The following is a 22,761-nucleotide window of genomic DNA, read 5'->3' as shown; positions in this document are numbered from 1 at the left end:
TTTATAAAAGGTTTATTGTATGTCCACTGTGTCAACTATAGGCAAAATGCAAAATAACTATAACAAATGCAAATATTTGTAGTTAGTTCTAGAAGACTCTTATGCAAAGCAATGACCACTAACAAATGTATCATACAAATGCAATCATCAACAAATAAAGCAGGAGATTAGTTAGTGCACTACAATCTACCTGCATAAATCATGTAAGTAGTGCATGACAGTCTGCCTGTATATGCAGCGAACAACTCAATCTATAAGCTGCTACGCCATGCCACCAAATCTGCAACACTCATGCAAGCGGACAGAAGACATTTACTAATATTCCAAGAGTACCCCTGCACATGCACCGTAGTTTGTATGCATATAGGTACACAAGGGGTATACAATCATTTACCTGCATGGCCCCCGGCGAGCGTGTTGTGGGAACACACGTGGCGCTTAGAGATGCTGCGCGGGTCAATAAATTTAAAACCGATCATCCTAAGCAAGTAGGAGTCGACAAGATTCAACAAATAATTACAAAATACCCCCAAACACCTGCACTGTCCCTGACGAGCATGTTATTGGTATACATGTGATGTCTAGGGATGCTGCGCGGGTCGATATGTGAATTCAGTTTCGAACCTAATCCTCTTATATGGATCAATGAGAGTCGACAGGGTTCAAACCATCAAACAAATACACGGTTGCAGCAACTGATTTATTTGTTTTAATATATTCATATTAGGCCTTTAAGTCATATAATTAAGAGAATTCACTAACAAAAAAAAAACCTACGAAATCCGATTCCTTATCTGCAAATTGATTGGGTCGACACGATTTAATCAAATGGAAATGACCCCAAACACCTCGATGATGGCCGTGTTGAATGCATATCTCAACCGAAGGGGTTCAAAATCATCTTCAAAATGTCATCCCAAATGCCCAAAAATCCAGAAAAATTTTAAGATCTCAAAATTTAAATATTTAAAATTTAAACATATCCATTAATGCTTAAAGGAAAATCCATTCACCCTCCATAACAATTTGCCGAGATGGACAAATTGAAATTTACTTCATCTCATATAGAGCTAATGCTTAGTCGAAAATATAACTAGGATTCATTCTCAAACAATCTCCTGTCATTAAGGACGTGGTGTGTGTCCTCTAACTGACGGTTTTGCTGCCAAATGGCACTACAGTATAAATGGTTATGACCCGGGGCCCTCTGAACCCAGTGGTTTTGCCGCCAAATAGCACCACAAAATATCGATTATGGTCAGAGCTAATACGCTCCTTAATGGCATCAAATCATTGAGGTATGAATCAATAGGATATGATCGATAGGTCATAAAGCCCTCTATTAGCTAAAGGTGGATTCAAATTTGTCCCTTTAGGCAAATATTTACCCCAGGTGTACAAGGTCCCCTTGGACGAAACAACCCATGGCTGCCGACAAGGATCCTTCTGTCAGGTTGGTTCGACTACCTCCTCTGACTAAGTAGACCAGGGATCACGATGGCCCGGGATGACGGAACCATGAGATCTTGATCGGGTCCATCATCTATTCCCCCACCATTCGCTTTAAGTGAAAGATTGTGAAATTTCAAATGTTTAAATATCGAACCTTCAAATTCTCAAAATACTTCTAATCCAAAACTCATGCTCCTACTATATGCCAGATAACACGTATTTTCTACGTATCTTATTTATGACTTGCCTTAATCGAAAGTTCTCTCTCATTATTGGGAGAGGTAATTAACTATAGGGGCTTGCGCCTATAGAAAACCAGAACTCAGATCATAAAGTCCTCACAAAAATGAGGGTGAAATCTTTGGGTTGTCTTATATACAAACCCATCTGCCTTCCAAAATTTATCTCGGAACTTGTCCGTTAAAGTTCCCTCGCTAAAGAATGCAAAAGTGGTGCGGAGGCTAAAGCTGAATTTTCGGAACCCACAAATTTCTAACGACTCTGCTGGGGATTGGTTTCTCTTTCAATCTTTGACTAGTCGTCTCAGTGCTATAGTAGCAGTTATATCAGCTCATACTCATAATTTTGAGTCTTTTAAAATGATCGTTTAATTAATCAAAACTTTATTTTCTAATATGGTCATTCAGCAAATTCACTTGGCATTCAGCAGAGTTTTTAAATTTATTTTTGTTTCTTGCTTATGCAAATTATTTTTGTCTATTTTATTTTTTTTGTTTTGTGCAAGTCTCTGCTTTTTGTATGAGGTGATGTATCAGATTCTGATTACTAACCCTTACCTTTCATTTGTGCAGATTGATATACAAAACTCTCCGATGACCTTCCAGCTGGGACGAGGAGTCAGGATTCAACTGGTAAATGTTGTTATTGAAATTGGGAATACTGGAGCTACTATCCAGTTCGGTAGCGTTGACTTCCCTGCGGTTGTTGCAAGGACCGCCACCGTTCCTGTGAATGGCTTGAGTACTGAAAGGCCTGCCAGAAGGCCCTAAGCTACCACGTGTCGTGCGCATCTGCAAGCACCATGACTGACTTCTGAGGAGCCTCTTAGAAGAATTTCTGTGTTCGATAGGCTATTACAACCTGAAGCCCAGCTACTAAGAGGGCCATAGCTGATGGAAGAATTTTAGTGGTGATTGCAAACACCACAATTTTGCTAATTGGGTTATCTGCACCCGAAAAGAATGATGCTGAGGTCTCCTCATCTGGGGGAAGGCTTATAAGAAAATAGAGGAGAAAGAAGAATGTTGAACTTCGAGCTCATCAACAATTCTCAACTCATCCATCCAACTTGCCGGCCCAAGAGCCTGAAGCTACCATTTTAACCCGGAATGGGTTTGCAGACCTGAAATGGGTCAAAAGAAACAGCTCTACTGGGGGAGCTTAAGAAATCTTTCTGGGATCAATGACCTGAATCCCTAATCCCTCTAAGGAAGAAAGAGCCTGAGACTCTTTCAGCTCGAGTATGCAAAGTCCTGAAGACCGTAAAAGAGAAATGTCTGAAGAAGAAGAGATACTAACGACCATTGATGGTCGAGGCTAGAAGAACTCCACCAAGAGAACGCTTATATGTTGTGGTGGAGAGAAAAGAAAGAAAACATGTCCCACGCGGTGAACATCAGGGTGTGACACCTGAACCGCGTGTTCAGGGATCCGCCTCCGAAAGGTTCCGGCGAAAAGGAAAAGAAATATGGAGGCCAATGTCTCGCAGAGAAGATAGAAGAGAAATAATTGATCTGGGCATGACATAAGGTTCTGCCTCATTGAGATTCGCCCCTAATCTACAAAGAACGTCAAAAATGGGTACCAAAAAAGACCCACAATGATGCCTGGCCTGACAGTCGATAATTTGGAGAATCTTCCAGGGGATCCCGTCGCTCAACGACTCCTCCAAAAGAAACCAACTTTGACCGCAGCCCACTAGTAATGTCCTTGCCTGTTCAAGAACCGGAGATCCAGTGACGTCGTCACTCGGAGATCCGAGTAATAGTAGAAAATATAGAAGAACGAAATATTGAATGCGAATAATATCTCGAAGGAGAAGAAAATATGGAAGAATACTTAGAAGAAGAATTGGATGAAATAAATAACACTTTATACATGAAAGTTATCTACATGGTGAGACACACCAATGTCGATGTTGAGGCCTATTGTGACGACGGTGAAGGCGATGACTATTGGCAACCTCCACCTAGACAAGTATATTGACGTCGTCGCGGAGATGGGCCAACTACTAGCAGAGGTGGCATTCCCAAGAAAAATAGGAAGTGGAAGAAGTACGAGGGGAATCCCCTCGATGATGAGAACACCATACTCGCCGACATGAGAAGGCAGATGAGGTGACAAATGAGAGCCAAAGACAAAGAAATCTCTCAGTTGAATGAGAAGATGACTGAGACGATGGCTTAAATGGGGGCAATGATGCATATGATGTAGAGAACTGCCGCCGTTGGTGCCATGCCTAACCCTCCTGTCAATCCTTCAAACTTCCAAATGTCACAAGTATCAGGAGTGAGGGGAGCTCTTAAAGGTGTTCATGAGGCTCATAATGTCATTCGTCAGCCCATCTCACAAAATATTGCAACTACTTTTGAACCTGTGACTGCTGCACAATTGGAAGGAATTATTACTGAGAAAATCAAGGTTATCATAGTCGTTGATCAGGCAGAGAAGTTGGTGGGTAAGGGTCACCTGTACCCAACAGAGTATGATCAGGTGTCGTATCCAAAGGGATATTCTGTACAGAAATTCAATACTTTCGATGGCAATAAAAATCTCAGACAACACCTAGCGCAGTTCAAAGCCACCTATGGGAACACCAGGGGTAATGATGCTCTATTATTATGACAGTTCGGCAGTAGTTTAACAACAGCTGCTTTCGAATGGTATACCAAATTGCCAAACAATTCTGTGAAAACATTCGCAGAATTAGAAACTATATTCGTGAAGAGGTTTGATAGCGCAATCGAGAAGATCACCATTGCTGATCTCGCTCTGGAGAAGAGAAAAAGAGAAGAATCAGTGACAAAATTTATAACTCGCTGGCGAAATCTAAGCATGAAATATGAGCAGCAATTAGAAGAAGAGCATGCCGTATAGTTGTTAATGGGAAACATTGATGATAAGATGTAACCATTCATGTGCATGGCTACCATCACCACATTTCAAGACCTACTGGACAGAGTGGCCAAGTTCGAGAAATTGAATTTATCAAGGTCAAAGAATCACTTTGATAAACCCAAGAAGGCTAAGACCCTGTGTGCTAAAAAGGTTGAGGCTGACTCTACGTTCTTTTCTAGAACTATCAAAGAAAAACTGATGATTTATAATGTAGACAAGGGCAAGCAGCTAATGCAATATGAAGAAAAGTTCAAGCAAACTTACAATCCTAACCCCCAACTGAAGCTTATACTCAGGGGCAATGATAATCCACAAACTTACTAGGTTAGTGGAGAACGCCCGACGCAAATAATAGGAATTTGTAATAGAACGTTCCAATCTCTCAAAGATAAGATGAATAAAAAATAGTCATTCAAGAGGAAGAGTGTTGCCAAGTTATTTCGATAAGCACTGAAAGCAAGTTTAGAACTGCCTGAATACAAGAGGCTCGAAGAGTCAAAGCACGCTGGTAACTCAAATTATTGCCCATACCATCGGGTAGTCAGCCTTCCTATTGAAGATTGTTATATCTTTAAGAATTGGCTTGAAAGAAAATATCGAAAAGGGAAACTAACATTGTTAGATAATGTGCTGATTCATCCCAGGAAAGAATCAACTCGGGTAGTTACGACTTGCTCCGTACCCCCGATTGAATAAAGAAGAAAAGAAAAGAAACCAATTCAAGAAGAGAAGTGGGAGACTGCGGTCTCCAAGAAGACTGTGAAAATGTTGAAACAGCTTGAAGGAGTTTTAGGTGTAAAGTGAAAATCTTCTACGAAGCCAATGCTAAATTTGAAAGCTCTGCCTATGACACGAGCTTCTACTTCTAAACAATTCCCTAATCAAAGCTGGCACTTCAAAGTCCGGAAAGGTGAAGCCCTCCAAGAAGAAGACTAAGCTGAAAAGCCTAAAGAGAAGAATACTACAACTAAGAGAACTATCGACAGTTTGGATGAATATTACCAGATTGTGAGGCGACCTATCAAGCTCACTGACTTTATGCAGGGCTTAAAATAGATGAAATTAGAGAAGGTGATGAGGAATCCCTTCCCGTAGAAATATGTCGGGTTATCTCAGTGACACCAAAAATGCTGATAATAGAAGAATACATTAAAGAAGTACCATCTGAATTCTGTATGATGGTGTCACCAATGAATTACAGTTCAGAGGAGGATTTGTATTTTCTAGAGGAAGATGGGTCGGACCTCGACATAGCATCTCAGATGGGACATGTAAACCTGGGTGGTGATTTTGAATCAACAAATGAATCCCAAGATGCAACAATGGCTGACTCTAAAGAAAATGCACCATCGAATAGTTTTGAACCAGAGGAGGTTGTTCAATTACAGTTAAGGAGTGGCAAGATACTGCCACATCCGCCGAAGAAGGGGATCTCCAATAAAGATAAGGAGAAAGAGATAATTATTAATGATGGTATTATCCCTGAGGACCCTAAGAAAAAGAACACTTCAGTCAAGAGGATAGATTATAATATCTTATCCCATTTGAGGAAGATCCCAGCACAACTCAGTATATACGATGCCCTGATAATGTCTAAAGACCTTCGGGAGACTGATTCAGGCTCTCAAAGATCCCAAAAGATACGAGACATATTTTGTTAAACGTAATATGACCGAGGTCCTACAAGCTCGTAATGAGCCGTTCATCACTTTCTCCGAAGAGGACATGATGCTCGGGACTGTAGACCATAACCGTCCTCTATATGTTACTGCAGAAAGCGCAAGATGATCATCAGTCGAATCCTGATCGATCTCGAATCTTCCATAAATTTAATGAATTTAAAAGCACTGAGGTCACTCTGCCTCGATCTGGAACACCACGGGCCAGATAAGCTGATGGTGCATGGTTTCAATGAAAAAGGGAAGAAAACCCTGGGATCATTTATGCTCCCTCTTGTATTTGGAGAGCTCTATACGGAAGCTAAGTTCTATGTGATTGATGCGGACACTTCATTTAAGGCGCTACTAGGTCACCCATGACTGCATGAATTAGGCATCGTCCCATCTACATTACACCATGTATGAAGTATCTCAGAGATGGAGAATAATTCAGGATCTCTGGTGATATTCAGTCCTTTACAGTCCATGAAGCAACAGTTTATGAAGATGTGCAGTACTTTATGCCGAGAAGCAAAAGTTCAAGTTCTCTTGAGATTAAGACATCAAAACTCAAAGGTTGTGAAGCGGCCTGAACGGGAAGGTCAGAAGAATCATGTGGGGAGAAAGAAGGCAACGTCGACTCTCCTCAAGGCACCGATCATTCCCAAAGAAAAGAAATACATATCTAACATTGGGATTGACACAGATGAAGACGATATCACTCCAATTAAGTCAAAAAGAGTGTCCCAGTCTACAGACAAATGGAGTAGGGAGGTTGAATATTCAAATGATGATTATGACTACAACTCTATCTACATGAACACGGTGCAAGATGTATTATCTAGAAGAATAGACAGTATGTCAGTCTCAAATAGCATACTCATAGTTACGCGAATTTCCCTACAAAATTTCAAAGATATCATTTCGCGCGAAGTGCATAAGGTTGAAGAACTCACCATCCTTTATTTGCCTCCCCTTAAAGATGGGACTATACCAGGGAATGTACTATATTATGCAAGAATGCGTGAAGAAGAGAATAATGACTGGTGTTGTATGCTCCTCAACTCTAAAGAGTTACTACCTATGAGGCTACATAGGTTTAATACCAAAGGTATTCAGAGGATGCTACGAAAGCAAATCAATGTTCCTATTACTAAACGACAACTTCGTACATGCCTGGGCCTCTAGTATGGGAGGTATCCACGTCTATTATGACAGAAGGATACAGCTACATATAAGGGTATACAAGCGAAATTTTCTCCAAAAAGAAACTTGCCGAGCAATTACATGTGGGGAAATTGAATCTAATGACGTTGATGCTGAGGAGACGTATGAAGTTGATAATTATGATGATCAATCTGTAGAGGCCAAACCTGCACCAGAAGAGCTTGAAGATGGTGAATAGACAGCCACTATGGATGAGTTAAAAGAAGTCAACTTGGAAACTGAGGAAAACCCCTCGCCCAACCTTCATTAATTCTCTCCTACCCGAGGGACGGATAGAAGAAATAAAGGAACTTCTCTACAAATTTAGGGACTGCTTTGCCTGGACATATACTGAGATGCCCGGCTTATTCCATGATGTAGCAATTCACAGATTAGCCATTAAACCAGATGTCACACCTATCAAGCAAGCTCTAAGGAGAATGAGATTGGAGATTAAAGAGCAAGTGATTGCAGAAACGAAGAAGCTTATAAATGCGGGTTTCATCCGAGAAGAAAAATATGCTGATTGGGTCGACAACATTGTCCCTGTCAAGAAGAAGAATGGACAGATTCGTATCTGTATTTTCGGGACATTAATAAGGCGTGTCAAAAACATGACTTTTCACTCCTTGTGTCCGAACTACTAGTGGACAACATATCCAACTACGACATGTTCTCCTTCATGGATGGATCGTCAGGATACAATCAAATTAAGATGGCACATGAGGATGAAAAGCATACATCATTCAGAAAGCCCATCGACATATTCTGCTACACGGTCATGCCCTTTGGCTTGAAAAATGCTGGTGCTACCTACCAGCGGGCAATGGCACGAATCTTTGATGATTTAATACATCAAAAGGTCGAGTGTTATGTTGATGACCTGGTTGTTAAGAGTATGAATTGGAAAGACCACCTAAGTAATTTAAGAATCGTTTTTGAGAGAATCAGAAAGTTTGATCTGAAGATGAGTCCTCTCAAATGTGCTTTCGAAATTTCCTCTGGTAAATTCTTAGGGTACGTTGTTCGTCACCGAGGAATTGAGATCGACCCTAACAAAATCAAAGCAATCACGGAGATGCCTCCACCCAGGAACCTTCGACAGCTTCGCTCGCTGCAGGGACAACTGGCTTTCATTCGGCGATTCATAAAGAATCTATTGGGTAGATGCTAGCCATTTTCAAAATTAATGAAGAAAGATGTTCGTTTCAAGTAGGACGAAGAGTGCTAGGAAGTATTCGAAAGTATCAAAAGATACTTGTTAAGTCCGCCCATTCTCGCAGCGCTGATTCCGGGGAAGCCTCTTATATTGTATACGGAGGCACTAAAAGAGTCCCTCGGAGCACTATTGGCCCAGCATAACGAAGAAGATAAGGATAATGCACTATACTACATTAGTCGGAGGTTGATTGGAACAGAAATTCGCTATTCTCCAATTGAAAGCATTGTCTAGCACTAATTTTTCCCTTTCAGAAACTTCATCACTATATGCTCTCTCACAAAATCACCCTAATATCAAAGATTGATCCACTGAAGTTCTTGATGACAAGACCAGCGTTGACAGGTCGCCTAGCCAAGTGGATGGTACTACTGCAATTTGATATCACATACATGCCACAAAAGACAGTGAAAGGGCAGGTGTTAGCAGACTTTTTGGCAGCACATCCTATCCCGACAGATTCCCCGCTAAATGATGATTTGGCCGACAAGCAGTCATGCAGGTGAGGAGAATGAAAAGTTACCATTCTGGAGATGTATTTCGACGGGGCATCGTTTATTAAGCCTGCCTGACTCCAAATATCGCAAGGGTCCGAGCCGGCATTGCTCTCATTTTCATAGCACCTGAGGGAGGCATCATGAGATTTTCATTCAGCTTAACTGAACCTCAGACTAACAATGAGGCTGAATATGAAGCTTTAATAGCAGGATTGGAGATCGCGATCGATATTAGAATTCAAAATCTCTAAATTTTTTGTGATTCTCAACTGGTGATAAATCAAGTCCTCGTCATTTACAAGATTGGCAAAGTCGAACTAGCCCATTATCATCGACGAGCCCTTGAGCTTCTGAAGCAAGTGCCAAATGTTAAAATAGCCCGGGTTCATCGAGGTTAGAATGCCAAAGCAGATTGTTTGGCTAAATTAGTTAAAAAAATGACAAACATCAATGAGGAGAGGCCTATATATATTGGAGTCTACACCCGTAGGGTCTTGGAGCCCGCTCTATTACAATTCCCGATGGCAGAAGAAGTACCGGATTCAAGCCAGCAAGATACAATCCCGATAAACCCTCAACCTCTCCACCAAATCATAATGGAAAATTATCTAGAAGGATATCACGTGGCCAAAAGATGCAAAGCTTGTGAAGCTTCAGAATCCTGGTGGTATTGCCTCGATGTTGAGGAAGAAGATGATTGGAGGCAATCTTTCATTGACTATTTCTAAGAAAGCAAACTCCCAGGGGATAAGTCTATAACTGTACAAATTCGAAAAAAGGGCGTTATGATTCGCATTTGTTAACAACACGCTATATCGACGAGCTTTTGATCAGATGTGGCTAAGGTGCTTAGGGACCTGAGAAGTTGATAAAGTGGTAGCAGAGGTTCATGAAGGACTTTATGGAGTGCACCAATCAGGTCCCAAGATGACAGTCAAAATCAAAAGAATGGGTTATTATTTGCCGACCATGGTGAGAGATTATATTGATCACGCTAAGAGGTGTTACGAATGTCAAATCCATGGTGATGTTATACATCAGCCTCCAAGTCCACTGCACCCAACACTAGCATCCTGGCCATTTGAGTGCTGAGGTACAGATATAATTGGGCCAATAGATCCGCCATCATCATCGGGACACCGGTTTATTCTGGCAGCAACAGTTTACTTCTCGAAGTGGACAGAAGCAGCTCCATTTAGAGAGGTCACATCCGAGCATGCGATCAATTTCTTTACCCATAACGGAGCCCACATTCATGGAGGGATAAGTATCTAATAACCCATGTCCCTTTATGAGATCTATAAATGATCTGAACCTCTCTGGCATAGGTATTGAGTAACCCGAATATCTTTGGGATGCTTGAATTTTGCTTGCTCAGACTTTTTTAGAGTGATTTGAATTTGGTTGCTTGAATTTTGCTTAGGATTAGGTCTTTGAAACCTAACTTTCTGGGATAATTTGAAATTCAATTTTTTGATATTTTCTTTGGACTAATTCTTTATAACATAGGCTTCTCAAAGATAATTTGAATTTAGTTGTCCAAATTTTGCTTAGGGCTAATTCCTTATAACTAAAACTTCTACGGGGTGATTTAAATTTTAGTTGCATTTAATTTGCTCAAACCCAATTCTTCATAACTAAACTTCTTGAGGATGATTTATGAATTAATTGCTTGGATTTTGCTCTGGATTAGTTTTTTGTAATCAAGGCTTCTCATAGATAATTTGAAATTTAATTTACTCGAATTTCACGCATGAATAGTTCTTTATAACTTAGACTCTATGTTGCACCGATACGGATACGGCGACACGGATACGACACGATACGGATATGGGACACGACAATTCTTAAAAATACAGGATACGGATACGACGCGGATACGGCATTATAATATATAAATCATACATTAAAAATAACAAATTAATCAAAGCATAATATTTGAAAAGACAAAAAAATGAAAGCAACAACATTTGTAGCATTGTATCTTATAATATCAAAATAAAAGTAAGCATTAACTATTTAAATGTCTAGTACAAAAACATAAATTGTCCAACAGATGAAGTTTTTAATTAAAAGTAAGAATGATCGACACAATTAATCCACATGAATTTGAAACTTGAAATTTTTTAATAAAAAGTATAGATATGTTATGTCTATGCCGGGGGTCCAAGGGGGTGCTGCCCCCTGGCGGGGTTAAACCTGCCCGAGCAGTACTGAGCGGTACCGAGCACTACCGAGCGGTATCCGAGTGATACCGAGTTCCGGTACCGAGCAGTACTGAGTTATAGTATCGCTCGGTATCGAGCAGTACCGAGCAGTATCGAGTACCGAGCAGTACTGAGTTCTAGTATCGCTCGGTACCGAGCGGTACCGAATAGTACCGAGCAGTACCGAGTAATACCGAGTACTGAGCAGTACCAAGTACCAAGCGATACGCGTGTCCGATCAAATTTAAATAAAATTTTAATTTGACACGGCAAAACCGTATCCGACAAGTATCTGTGCCGTATCAGAGGCGTATCTGTATCCGACACGTGTCCGATACAGCATGCCTCATAAATAGGCGTATCCGTGCAACATAGCTTAGACTCCTCTAAAGTAATTTGAAATTTAGTTGCCTATTACTTAGGGATATTTCTTTGTAACCCAAAATTTTCTAAGGTAATTTCAAATTTAGTTGCCAAAATTTTGGTTGGGGCTAGTTTTTTGTTGCTTAGACTTCTTTAGGGTGATTTAAATTTTGCTCAGGGCTAAACCTTTGAAACCTGGAGTTCATTGGGATGATTTGAAATTTAGTTCTCTAAATTTTGATGAATTTTAGTTCTTTGTAACCCTTTATTTTTGGAGTAATTTGAATTTTAGTTGCTGAAATTTTGCTCGAGATAAGTTCTTTGTAATCAAACTTCTTTTGGGTGATTTGCATATGATTGCTTGATTTTTACTTAGGACTCTTTTTTCTACCTAATCATCTAATTTGAACTTTAGTTGCTTGAATTTTGTTTAGGGCTAATTTCTTGTGACTGGATTTCTCTGTGATGATTTTGATTTTATTATTTGAATTTTTCTTGGATCTTATTCTTTGTAACCTAGATTTATTTGGCGTTATTTGAAATTTAGTCTCTTAAATTTTACTTAGGTCTGGTTCTTTTAACTCAAACTTCTTTGAGATAATTTGAAATTTGGATTTAAATTTTAGTTGAAATGGCTTTGCTATTTATATTGAGCCGATAATGGGGCATGATTGAGTTTTGGCGACATGAAGTCAATTTTATTGGCCTAGTGTGGATGCCTCTTATGCAACAAAGCAAAGTATGAGTGATCCATAGAGACTTTGAGTTTATTTTTATTAAACTCGGACCTTATTATTTGACCTAACCAGGATGCTCAAGGTAAACCAAGGATAATCCACCGAGAGTGTTATGAGTTTTGATATTGTTGCTTTGGACCCAATCTTTTAGCCTGATCGGGATGTTTGCTATGTTGCAAACCAAATCATGAGAGATCCATTTGGGATTTTATAAGTTTGTGTTTTGTTAACTCAAACCAAATCTTTTGGCCATGATGGGGATGTTGGGTATGCAGCAAAGCAAAGCATGAGATGTCCTATTGACGATTTACTGAGTTTGAGTTTTATTGCTTACACTTAGTTTTTTGGTCTAATCAGGATGTTTGTTATACGGTGAAGCAAATGAGTGATTCACGAGGGATTTTATGAGTTAGGTTTTATTGACCCAGATCCTGTTTTTTTGGTATAACTGGAATGTTTTTACACAGCTAGGCAAGTAAAAGTGATCGTTTGGGTTGATCTAATCAGCATGTTTGCTATTTTGCAAGGCTAAGCATGAACAATGCATTAATTATTTTATGAGTTTGGGGTACTCGATCCCCCTTTTTTAGGCTCATTGGGATTTTATAAATTTTGATTTTGTTGGCTTGGTGCAAACCTCTTGGCCTAATCGGGATGTTTGCCATGTAGTTAGGCAAAGCATGAACATTTATTTTGAATTTTATTCACCTAGACCCAATCTTTTTGGCCTGATTGAATGGTTTATGTTTTGATATCCTAGACTCATCTTAGTTGAACTAGGAGGCTTTGTAATTTATTACAAGGAATATTATTTCTTCAAAAAAATTCCTTTAGGAGCCATTAATCGAAGGACATCACTTTGTACTAATATATGTTGATTGGGTTTGAGTAGTTGTATGTTTGTTCCCCTTAGGTGCCATTTTAATTTAATTATATTATGATGATCAATCCATAAATGAGAACCTATGATGCACAGACATGTACATGGCTATACGGATACAACACGACATGGACACGGGACACGTTAATTATTGAAAATATAGGACATGAACACATGTTATACGCGATATTATAATTTTTTATATTTTAAAAATATTGTATAAAAATTAAATAAGTATAATATTAAAAATAATAAGTCGTTTAATTAAAATTTGTGTCTAAAATGATTAACATTAGCATGTCGAGAGTCGGATGCCGATGACGTGTCAGGCATCAAGAGAGGAGATGATAATACCATTGAGAGTCGCACATCCATGTTATGTAGTTAGAATTGGACGGCGATGTCAAGAGGGCATCTGTCGTCGATGATGAGAGGGCATTGGTTGTCGATGTTAAGTCCATGTTGAACAAAGATGGGTTGTCAAGTTGTGGGTGTACAAATTGTTAGTGTTGAGCATCAATATCAAAACAGCGTCAGACTTTGATGTTGAGATAATTTTAAAATGTTGTTGTTGTAATTATGTTAGCGTCGATATTGAGATGACATCAGATATTGTTGTGAAATCAAAATTGTGACTTGCCAAAGAGAAATGAAGATGAGAATATTCAATGAACAGGGTATTGAGTTCGAGAGATTGATTTGGTATTGTGGATAAGAAATTTAATTTTTATATTTTAAATAAATAAAAAATTTAATACAAAAATTTAGATTTAAAAAATTAAAAAAATATTTAAGACACGCATGTCCAATTTATTTTTAATATTTTTTAATCAGACATGTTTTTGGCTGTCCGACACGTGTCGGAGGCATGTCAGATGCGTGTCGTGTTGGATATGTGTTGGACACTGCACACCTCTTTAAGAAGAAGTGTCAGTGCATCATAGATGAGAACATATTATTGGATGATGTGATATCCACCATGAGTGATATTATAGGAAGCTAAAAATCATCTTTTAAGTAGGATTTATTGAGATCATGAAATTCTAGACGTACGCATATTTAGCCAGTTTATGGGAATAATATTCACAATCCAAATAGGATTTCTCCTCTTGGATTAACTTGACCTCCATGAATTTCTTTTCTAGTGGTGACCTTTTACTCAATACAACAACAACAACAACAACATCAAGCCTTTATCCCACTACGTCGGGTCGGCTATATGAATCCTTTTTCTTCATTGTGTCCTATTAAAAGTCAAATTCTCGTTTAAATCTAATAAGGAAAGGTTATTCCTAATATTTTCTAACCAAATCTTTTTAGGTCTACCCCTACCTTTCTTAACATAAATCAAATCTAATACCTCTACTCTCCTAACCGGGTCATCGGAAGGCCGCCGTTTTATGTGACCAAACCATCTAAGGCGACTCTCTCTAATCTTATCTTCTACTGGAGCTACTCCAACCTTTTCACGTATATGCTCATTTCGTATCTTATCTCTAAGGGTAAAGCTACTCATCCACCTGAGCATCCTCATCTCTGCCACACTTAACTTAGTATTATGCTTCTCTTTTAATGGCCAACATTCGGCACCATAAAGCATTGCAGGCCTCACTACCATCTTTATAGAATTTTCCCTTAAGTTTGAGGGGTACATTTCTATCACATAACAAGCCCGATGCATTCCTCCACTTCAACTATCCAACTTGAATTCTGCTGATAATATCCCCATCTATTTCACCATCACTCTGAACAATAGATCCAAGATATCTAAAACGTGTACTCTTATTAATGACTTGATCGCCCAAAGTCACAATCCCCTCACTAGGTCTATTACTACTAAAATTACACTCCATATATTCCGTTTTAGATCTACTCAAGTGAAAACCTTTAGACTCTAAGGTTGACCTCCATAATTCAAGTTTACCTTCAACTCCCTCTCTAGTCTTATCAGCAAGAAGAATATCATCAGCAAAAAGCATACACCAATGGACATCCTCTTGCAAATGTCTAGTGAGAACATCCATGACTAAAGCAAACAGATATGGGCTTAAGGCTGATCCTTGATGTAACCCAACCAAAATAGGGAAATACTTGGTCAATCCACCTTGTGTTTGAACACAAGTAATAGCTCCTGCATACATATCTTTAATGATTTGAATATAAGCATTATTGACTCCTTTCTTTTCAAGAACTCTTCATAACACTTCTCTTGGAACTTTATCATATGGTTTTTCTAAATCAATAAATATCATATGTAGATCCTCCTTATTTTCTCTATATTTCTCCATCAAATCTCTTAATAAATGTATGGCTTTCATAGTCGACCTACCCGGCATGAATCCAAATTGATTTTGAGAAACATTAGTATCACGCCGCAACCTATGCTCCATAACTCGCTCCCATAGTTTTAAAGTATGACCTTTTACTCAATCTTGAACTATATTCTATATGAGAGTTGTTTTATGGGTATTACATTTGGGTTTATGAAAAATTTATGAATTGCTACTTTGGGCACTAACCTAACATTTATTCATAATTCCAAGCAAAGGAATTCTAACTTTTTTTTAAACTAGGTGTTTTGACCTTTTAGCTTCTTATTCGAAGAGTAGGGCTCTAAAAGGTTGAGTAAGGATCTTCCTCAATCTCTAGGTTGATATTTTTAGCTCGTCGATTGTGGCTGTCACTATATTTGGGTTTTTTGGGGGCTTTTTGTACATCTTGATGGGTTTTCACTTTGATTCATTTTTCTAAGACATACATGTAGCCTCAAATCTCCTTGTTTTTTCAAAATAGGTGCCAAAGTGTGGCCGATCATTGTCATTACAGCAAACACTTTCCTCGTCTACTTTATTTTCTTTATATTGTTATTATGGTTTGTGATATTTTATATCATTTTGTATAAATAAGCCTACTTCGTCAACCATTTCTATGACCCATCCATATTCTTTATATTTTAACACAACGAGTAAAAGATAAAAAGAAATATTTAAAATTTTAATTTCATCATTGGTGATCTCATCAAGAGGATTTATGCCTTGTCCTTGTGAGTGTCCTACAGTGCGTGAAAATATCACGCCCATCTTGTGCTTATGAGGGCTTATTTGAAATGTTGTAAGTTTTGATATATTGTTCTCTATTATGGGGTTTAGCCCTTTCTATTGATGTTGTGGCATTTGGGTGGTCACTTTTATGGTTTCTTTGATGATTATTATTTTTGAGATTTAAGCTGAAAGTACATATGAGACATCAGTGCAGAGTTTGGCATTAGAGCTGAGTTGTTCATGCTCTCCCTCTTTGGTAATGTAAGGTATTAGAGTCGAGTATCATTGATTGATTGGGTGCATAAGGTCGACTGCTTGAGCACACGTGTATGATCAGCCGAAGAAGCACGAGTAAGAAGCCAAGTATATCATGGCTAGTAGCTAGTGCACATGCCTGAGTATACACGGGTTAGTACTGTCGAGTTCACATGTTAGTGCATAAGCAAGTCGGTGATATATAAGAGAGTGACTAGGTGAGTACATAAGTGACTGCACTAGTGTGTTGGCGAGTGCATAGACGAGTGCATTGATGAGTTGGCAAGTGCATGGAGGAGTATACTATTGAGCTGGCGACTATTCTCAAGTTAAAGTAAAGTTTGCATACATTATTTGTCTTATTCATGCATTTTTTCTTGGTAATTTGATGGGAACTAGAAAGTTTTAAGCCCAATGGAGAACACAAAGAAAGTAGAACACGACTCGATCCAAAACTTTAGTAAGCAAATCACCAAATAACATTAAACAAATTGAAATTATTTTTTTTAGAAGAAAGAAAACTAAAAGAAAATACCCTCAGAACAACCAACTAATGGTCACTTCACATGTAACAATAAATTAGGTAAATAGAATGCTTAAGGATATGCAAACCAGTGGTCCACCACAGCAACTTTGATCCAACGTCTGCCACAACTCCGGCAAATACCAACAAAACTTACCAACCAACACCACCCTCACTTTTAGAAGGATACAATGGGGTGGAAACTTGTGGAGAGAAGAAATGATTAGAAGATTTGGAAAAAGAAACAAGAAGTGGTAGCTCTCAAGCTAGAGAAGAAACCCTCAGGTTTTTAAACATTGTTTCACTTCCAAAAACTACCTACAACAGCCCAAAACTCCTCTTTAAATAGGAAAGAAAAGGAGGCCAACAGCCAGCCACATTCGCCCCCTACAGCCAACCAAAAAGGGGAAGAAAAATACAACATTAAAGGCACGGTAGAAGCCCACCTGAACAGCCAGAAAATTGGGAAAGCCAAGGGACAGTAACAGGAATCGAGCAGCCAAGGCCAGGGGAACCGGGAAAGTCAGGGAGCAGTAGCAGGAACCGAATAGCCAAGGCCAGGGAACCGGTAAAGCTAGGGAACAACAACAGAAACCGAACAGCCAAGCCAAGGGAACAGGAACTGAACAACCAGGCCAAGTAGCAGCTCAGCCGCCCCCAAATCAGCCCAAACACAAAGCACCCAAAGAGGCTAGCACACTAAAGAAAAAATATGTCCAATGAGCACCTAAACCACACATGATCATCGGTTTCCTTCCATCATTGGGTAAACAAAAATAAAAACTAAAAATTACAATAACATAAAAAAAACATGAGCATGAATAATTGAATGCATCATAATTTAGGTGAGTTCTAGGTGTTTATTCTCTCTTGAGTACCACTTGAGATTTTCATTTTTCTAGTCATCAATTTTTGTTTAATATTTCAGATACAATTTATGTTGATTCAAATTGCGCTCTTGTGTCACCTTAGTGAAGGGGGTATTAGACAATGTGTTTGGCCTTCTCACAAAAGCTAGAAAAGGTTTGTATTGGTTATGTACTATAACCCACAATTGAAATTTTATCCCTCAGGACTCTCACTGCATCATGATGCGTATGTGTGGTGCACGAAGAACTGGATGAGTAGCCTTCATATTCCCACACTAAGGGCATATATAGACATTTTAAGTTCATTGTACAAGAAAATATAAAATAATAAAAAAACCCTCTACCACATCAAAAAAGACGGGGATTTTGAAGTTTGCACCATCGTGCCAAGAAAGGTGCTTGGTGAGGTGATTGTGCACGATGATGGGGAATATGAAAGAAATTTTTTCTAAGTGGTCACTTACCATTAGCGGTATTAATATTTGACCCGACCCGAAACCTGACACTGACCCGACCCAAAAAATTTTAAGTTTGGGTCAACCCGTTTGCCATATGGGTTGGGTTCGGGTCTGAGATTTCATCCCATTTTTAAAATCGAGATGGGTTTGGGTTGACTCGATAACCCAAAGCTGGCCCGGATAGCGTAAGAGGAAGCTTGGCAGGGCTAAGGCCTGCAGAACATTGGAATCCTATTCCTTCTTGCTTCTTGTTAGAAAGAGTGAGCCCGATGTTGGAATTGGAATCCTATTTGCCTATTTCTTCCCATCTGCTTACCATTAACTCGCTTTAATCTCCATCTGCTTCATTTTACTCTCTCTGTTTTTGTCTTCTTCTGTTGGGAGTTTCGAGGCCTCTTCCACCATCTCCTCCTTCTCTTCCCTCCACACAACGTCCTTCTCAGACCTGCTAGGTGGCGCCGGCGCCGGCACCGATTACGGCTCCATTGCTGAGTGCCGAAGAAACGTTGAAGTCAGTTAGTGGATTTAGCGATAAGGGAGGAGGAGGAATACCGAAGACTTTTACTTCGCCATCTTCGCAGGCCTCAGCTCCGCTGAGCTCCAAAGTTCAAGTTTATAACTGCTCCCTCACTTTGCATCTCGCCTCCTCCCATCTCTCCTTCCTCTTACTTCGCCATCCCCGCAGGCCTCAGCCCCGCCGAGCTCCTCGACTCACCTATTCACTCGATGAGCCAAGATTCCGACCCAAAACTGACCACTCGCACCACACGCAACACACTGAGCACCTCCTGCCGAGTCACGTTTGGACTCAGCGATTGCCTGAATTAGGTTGACATCCAGGTTCACGGGTAGGGTCTGGTCAACCTAGTAACCCGTGCGGGTCTGGTCTAGGTTGGAATTCCTATGAGGTGCAGATTGTGCTTTTTTGTAGATGGTTTGACTGAAAAAAAAAATTGACTTGTCGTTTTATTTCAATAAATAGCTAATATCCCCACCACAATGAAAAATTTCCATATCAAATAATCATGACCTGCCCAGGAGAATGTGGTTTTTGTACATGGAGATGATATTGTATCATATTTCATCTTTATAACCTCTAGTTTGGTGGGAATAAGACATCTAGTAGTAAATGATAGTAAGGTGCTGTTCACGTGGCTAACAAGATATGGAGTTATATGTGGCTAAGTTTATAAACTAGCTCTTGCAACTCTCTAGGTAGATATAACATTTATAGCAATATCTCTCTCTATCCTTAATCTTCACAATTTTCCCTTGTATGTGACATATTTGGAAGATATTCTTCTGTCAATCATCATAATTAGGCCCAGACATAGATAAAATCTATTGACATCTAAGGGGGCAACAATAAGGTCATCATCAAGTAATTGTTCTCATCCCTAATTTTGTCAATCCTGCCTTCCTTAGTGGTCTTAATCTCAATGTCATATATCAATACAATGTGTAACTTATAATAAATTTTCATGTGTCCCTTCTGATGGTACATAAAGAACACAATATCTTTGATACTTCTAGAGGTTGTAACTGTGGGGTTGTTAGGATTGGAACTAGTGGTTAATGTTATCATTGTTTATGTGGCACTATTAGTAGACCTGGGGATTATGCATGGGGTGTAGGATGTCATCTTCTGCTTTTCTACAAATAATGCATAATGAAATGCATTTTCTAAAGAAAACATATGGTTGGTTGATGAATCACTAAACTCACAACCCATACCCAAGCCACCAAGCAAGGTTTCAAAGAAAAAATATCTCTAATTTTTTTCATTCATCAAATGATAGCTATTAAAGAGATTGTTCATCATTTTAAATAATAATGCAGAACAAGAAATGAATTTTAATGGAGAAGGACATTAGGGTCGGTTGCAAGAAGAGTGGTTGAGATGGTGCCTTTTAAAGTCGATGTCTTTGTCTTCTGTGGGAGTGATGCTTGTTGGGAATTTGGGGGGTCTTGTAGCACCTAATACCGCAAATGCAGACATAAAATGCACTTTAATACACTCTTGTATTTGAAACAAATGTGCTAATAGCCCTTCAATATAACAATTACTAGACAATAACGAACCTATAAAAGAAGCAAAGTAAATATTAAGGAGCTCTTCTTGATATGACTCTCTTGATGTGCTATGTCAGCTTTGCACAAAGGCCCTTTTTAAAGAGAGATTATTTTGTGCGGTCACCGGATCGTCCGGAGGCAAATCAAAGCGTACCACGTCACCCGATACACAACATCGATAAACAGCAAAAAAGTGATGTGGCGTGCTCTGATTTGCCTCCGGACGCCATCCGATGACTGGACAGAATGATTTTTCCTTTTTTAAATATGAAATTGGTATACTTCAACTTTAGTTTAGGCTAGTTGACTTTTTTGGCCTGATATGCCGACCTAAAGACATAGGTTGGCTTGACCTGATCCAGTAGTTCTGTGGTCAGGATTGGCAAAGATTAGTCCATTTTACGTGATTTGACTCATAAAACATCTATTTTAATCAAGTTGATCCAATATAGCTCAATCAAACTTGCCTTAGTTGTCAATCTCGATCCAAGAATCAAGCATGACCAACCTTGGGATATTGAACCATCCAACTGATGTAAACCCACTCGGCGGCAAGCCTTGCAATAATCTTTAATACATACTAGATATGTTTATTTATGACTAAGTATTGCCTAATTTTCCAATGTCAAAGATAATATTTATATGTTGGGAAGATGTAAATCAGATGATGCACAAAATGAGAAGTTTTTTATATATAGCTACTATCAATGTAAAAATGCTCCTAGCTATACTTCACCTGTGTAAATTGCATAAGCAAGAAACTTTTTTGCCAGTTCATCCCTCCTTACCGAGGTTATCTTTTTCCAGTAATTTTTCATTGATAAGCTACAATATAATGATGTTACAGCTCAAAGGATTTGCTTTTTAAGTGGTTGATAATGGGGGGAGATCAAGCTCCTTTTTTTGTCATTTAACTAAAATGATTAACTAGAGAATGACTGAATGATTCAGAATAGGCCTAGTCTGAACTTCAAGTGGGTGGGTTCATTTAAGCTTGGACCTGTTGGTAGTTAATCGACATATTCCCATTTTGAGAACTGTAACTAAAATGTTACCTTTTTTGTGTTCACTAATTTTCTTTTTGTATGTTCGTATCATTATTGCTTATTTTGGGTGCATTTTCTAGCTTTTTACATAGGTGAATTAGTTTTATCATATTAATTGTTCAACGTTTAACTCCTAGTTCAATAATCAAGCTGAGTCAAGATTTTTACTTAAAACCAAAAAAAATGTTGAAAATACTTTCCCGCACATAATTTGCAATCTTTTGCGGCTTAACCTTTTGTCAATTGAGCTTAAATGGAGTTTTATCAAATTCAAATTTGTTCAAACATGTTCAATCGGATTTAGCTTATCTAGCTTTGCTATCTATGATTATTTTAATGCTCATGCTGGTAATATTCTGGTCTCACATTTCAACCAACATTCCAGCATTTGTCTTGTATCATGGCATGTATTAGTTAACTTCAACTATTCATCGCCATTTTTTCACTTCTTATGTGCAAATAAATATTGGCATTTGCACTTTGCGTTGCCTTCCAGAAGTGGAATTCAGTTGATTATATTAATTGGAATGCTTCCCTTTCGTTAGTAAAATAATATACGCTTTTAGTTCACCATTTTTCTGCACGAGCACATCTGAAAACAAGTTGCATCCTCATTTCAGGCTGAGGCTGCCTATGATATGTTGCTTATGCAAAGCTTAAATCAGCGTAGATCTGGGAAAGTTGCCAACAGCAACATTCGTTATGCTGACGTTAAACCAGTTGGAAATCCAGGAGCTGGAGCCTTGCCACAGTGGCTGACATCAACGGTCAAGAATGTACCTATTTCAATTGAATTTCCATCGACAGGCACTTTAGGCATACAAGCAGGGGTTTATGGTGCCCTAATGGTCTTCACGTTTGTTAGTGGAGCCTCCAGTAACTCAGCTGGGGCATACAGTGGGGCTGATGTTCCTGGGTTGATATTAGCTACTAGTTTTGGAGCCTCAATCTACTTTTTGAGGACGAAGAGCATCAACTTAGGTAAATGCCACTTCTATCCTCTTTTTGTTATTTTGCTCATTTTAATCTATACATCATGTTTCATGAATTACTTGTGAAGCCTATTGGAGATTACCCAAATTGCGAGCAATAATTTTTGCCCCAGTTGAGAGAAACAATGATCAAAGGTTTGAGAAGAA

General features: G+C 38.9%; 1 protein-coding gene across 1 annotated transcript in view; it reads left to right on the top strand.

The window, feature by feature from the left end:
- The window catches only part of LOC110098855 (protein CHAPERONE-LIKE PROTEIN OF POR1, chloroplastic), a 43,880-nt gene that overhangs the window by 19,052 nt on the left and 2,067 nt on the right, over positions 1–22,761 (top strand). Inside the window, exon 2 of the mRNA XM_020825795.2 lies at positions 22,243–22,603. Within this exon, the coding sequence (XP_020681454.1) occupies positions 22,243–22,603 (361 nt within the window). The remainder of the gene's footprint in view (positions 1–22,242; positions 22,604–22,761) is intronic.

Source organism: Dendrobium catenatum, unplaced genomic scaffold, assembly GCF_001605985.2.
Source record: "Dendrobium catenatum unplaced genomic scaffold, ASM160598v2 fragScaff_scaffold_1523, whole genome shotgun sequence".
Classification (NCBI taxonomy): Eukaryota; Viridiplantae; Streptophyta; class Magnoliopsida; order Asparagales; family Orchidaceae; genus Dendrobium; species Dendrobium catenatum.
This window is presented reverse-complemented; position numbering and strand designations above follow the sequence as displayed.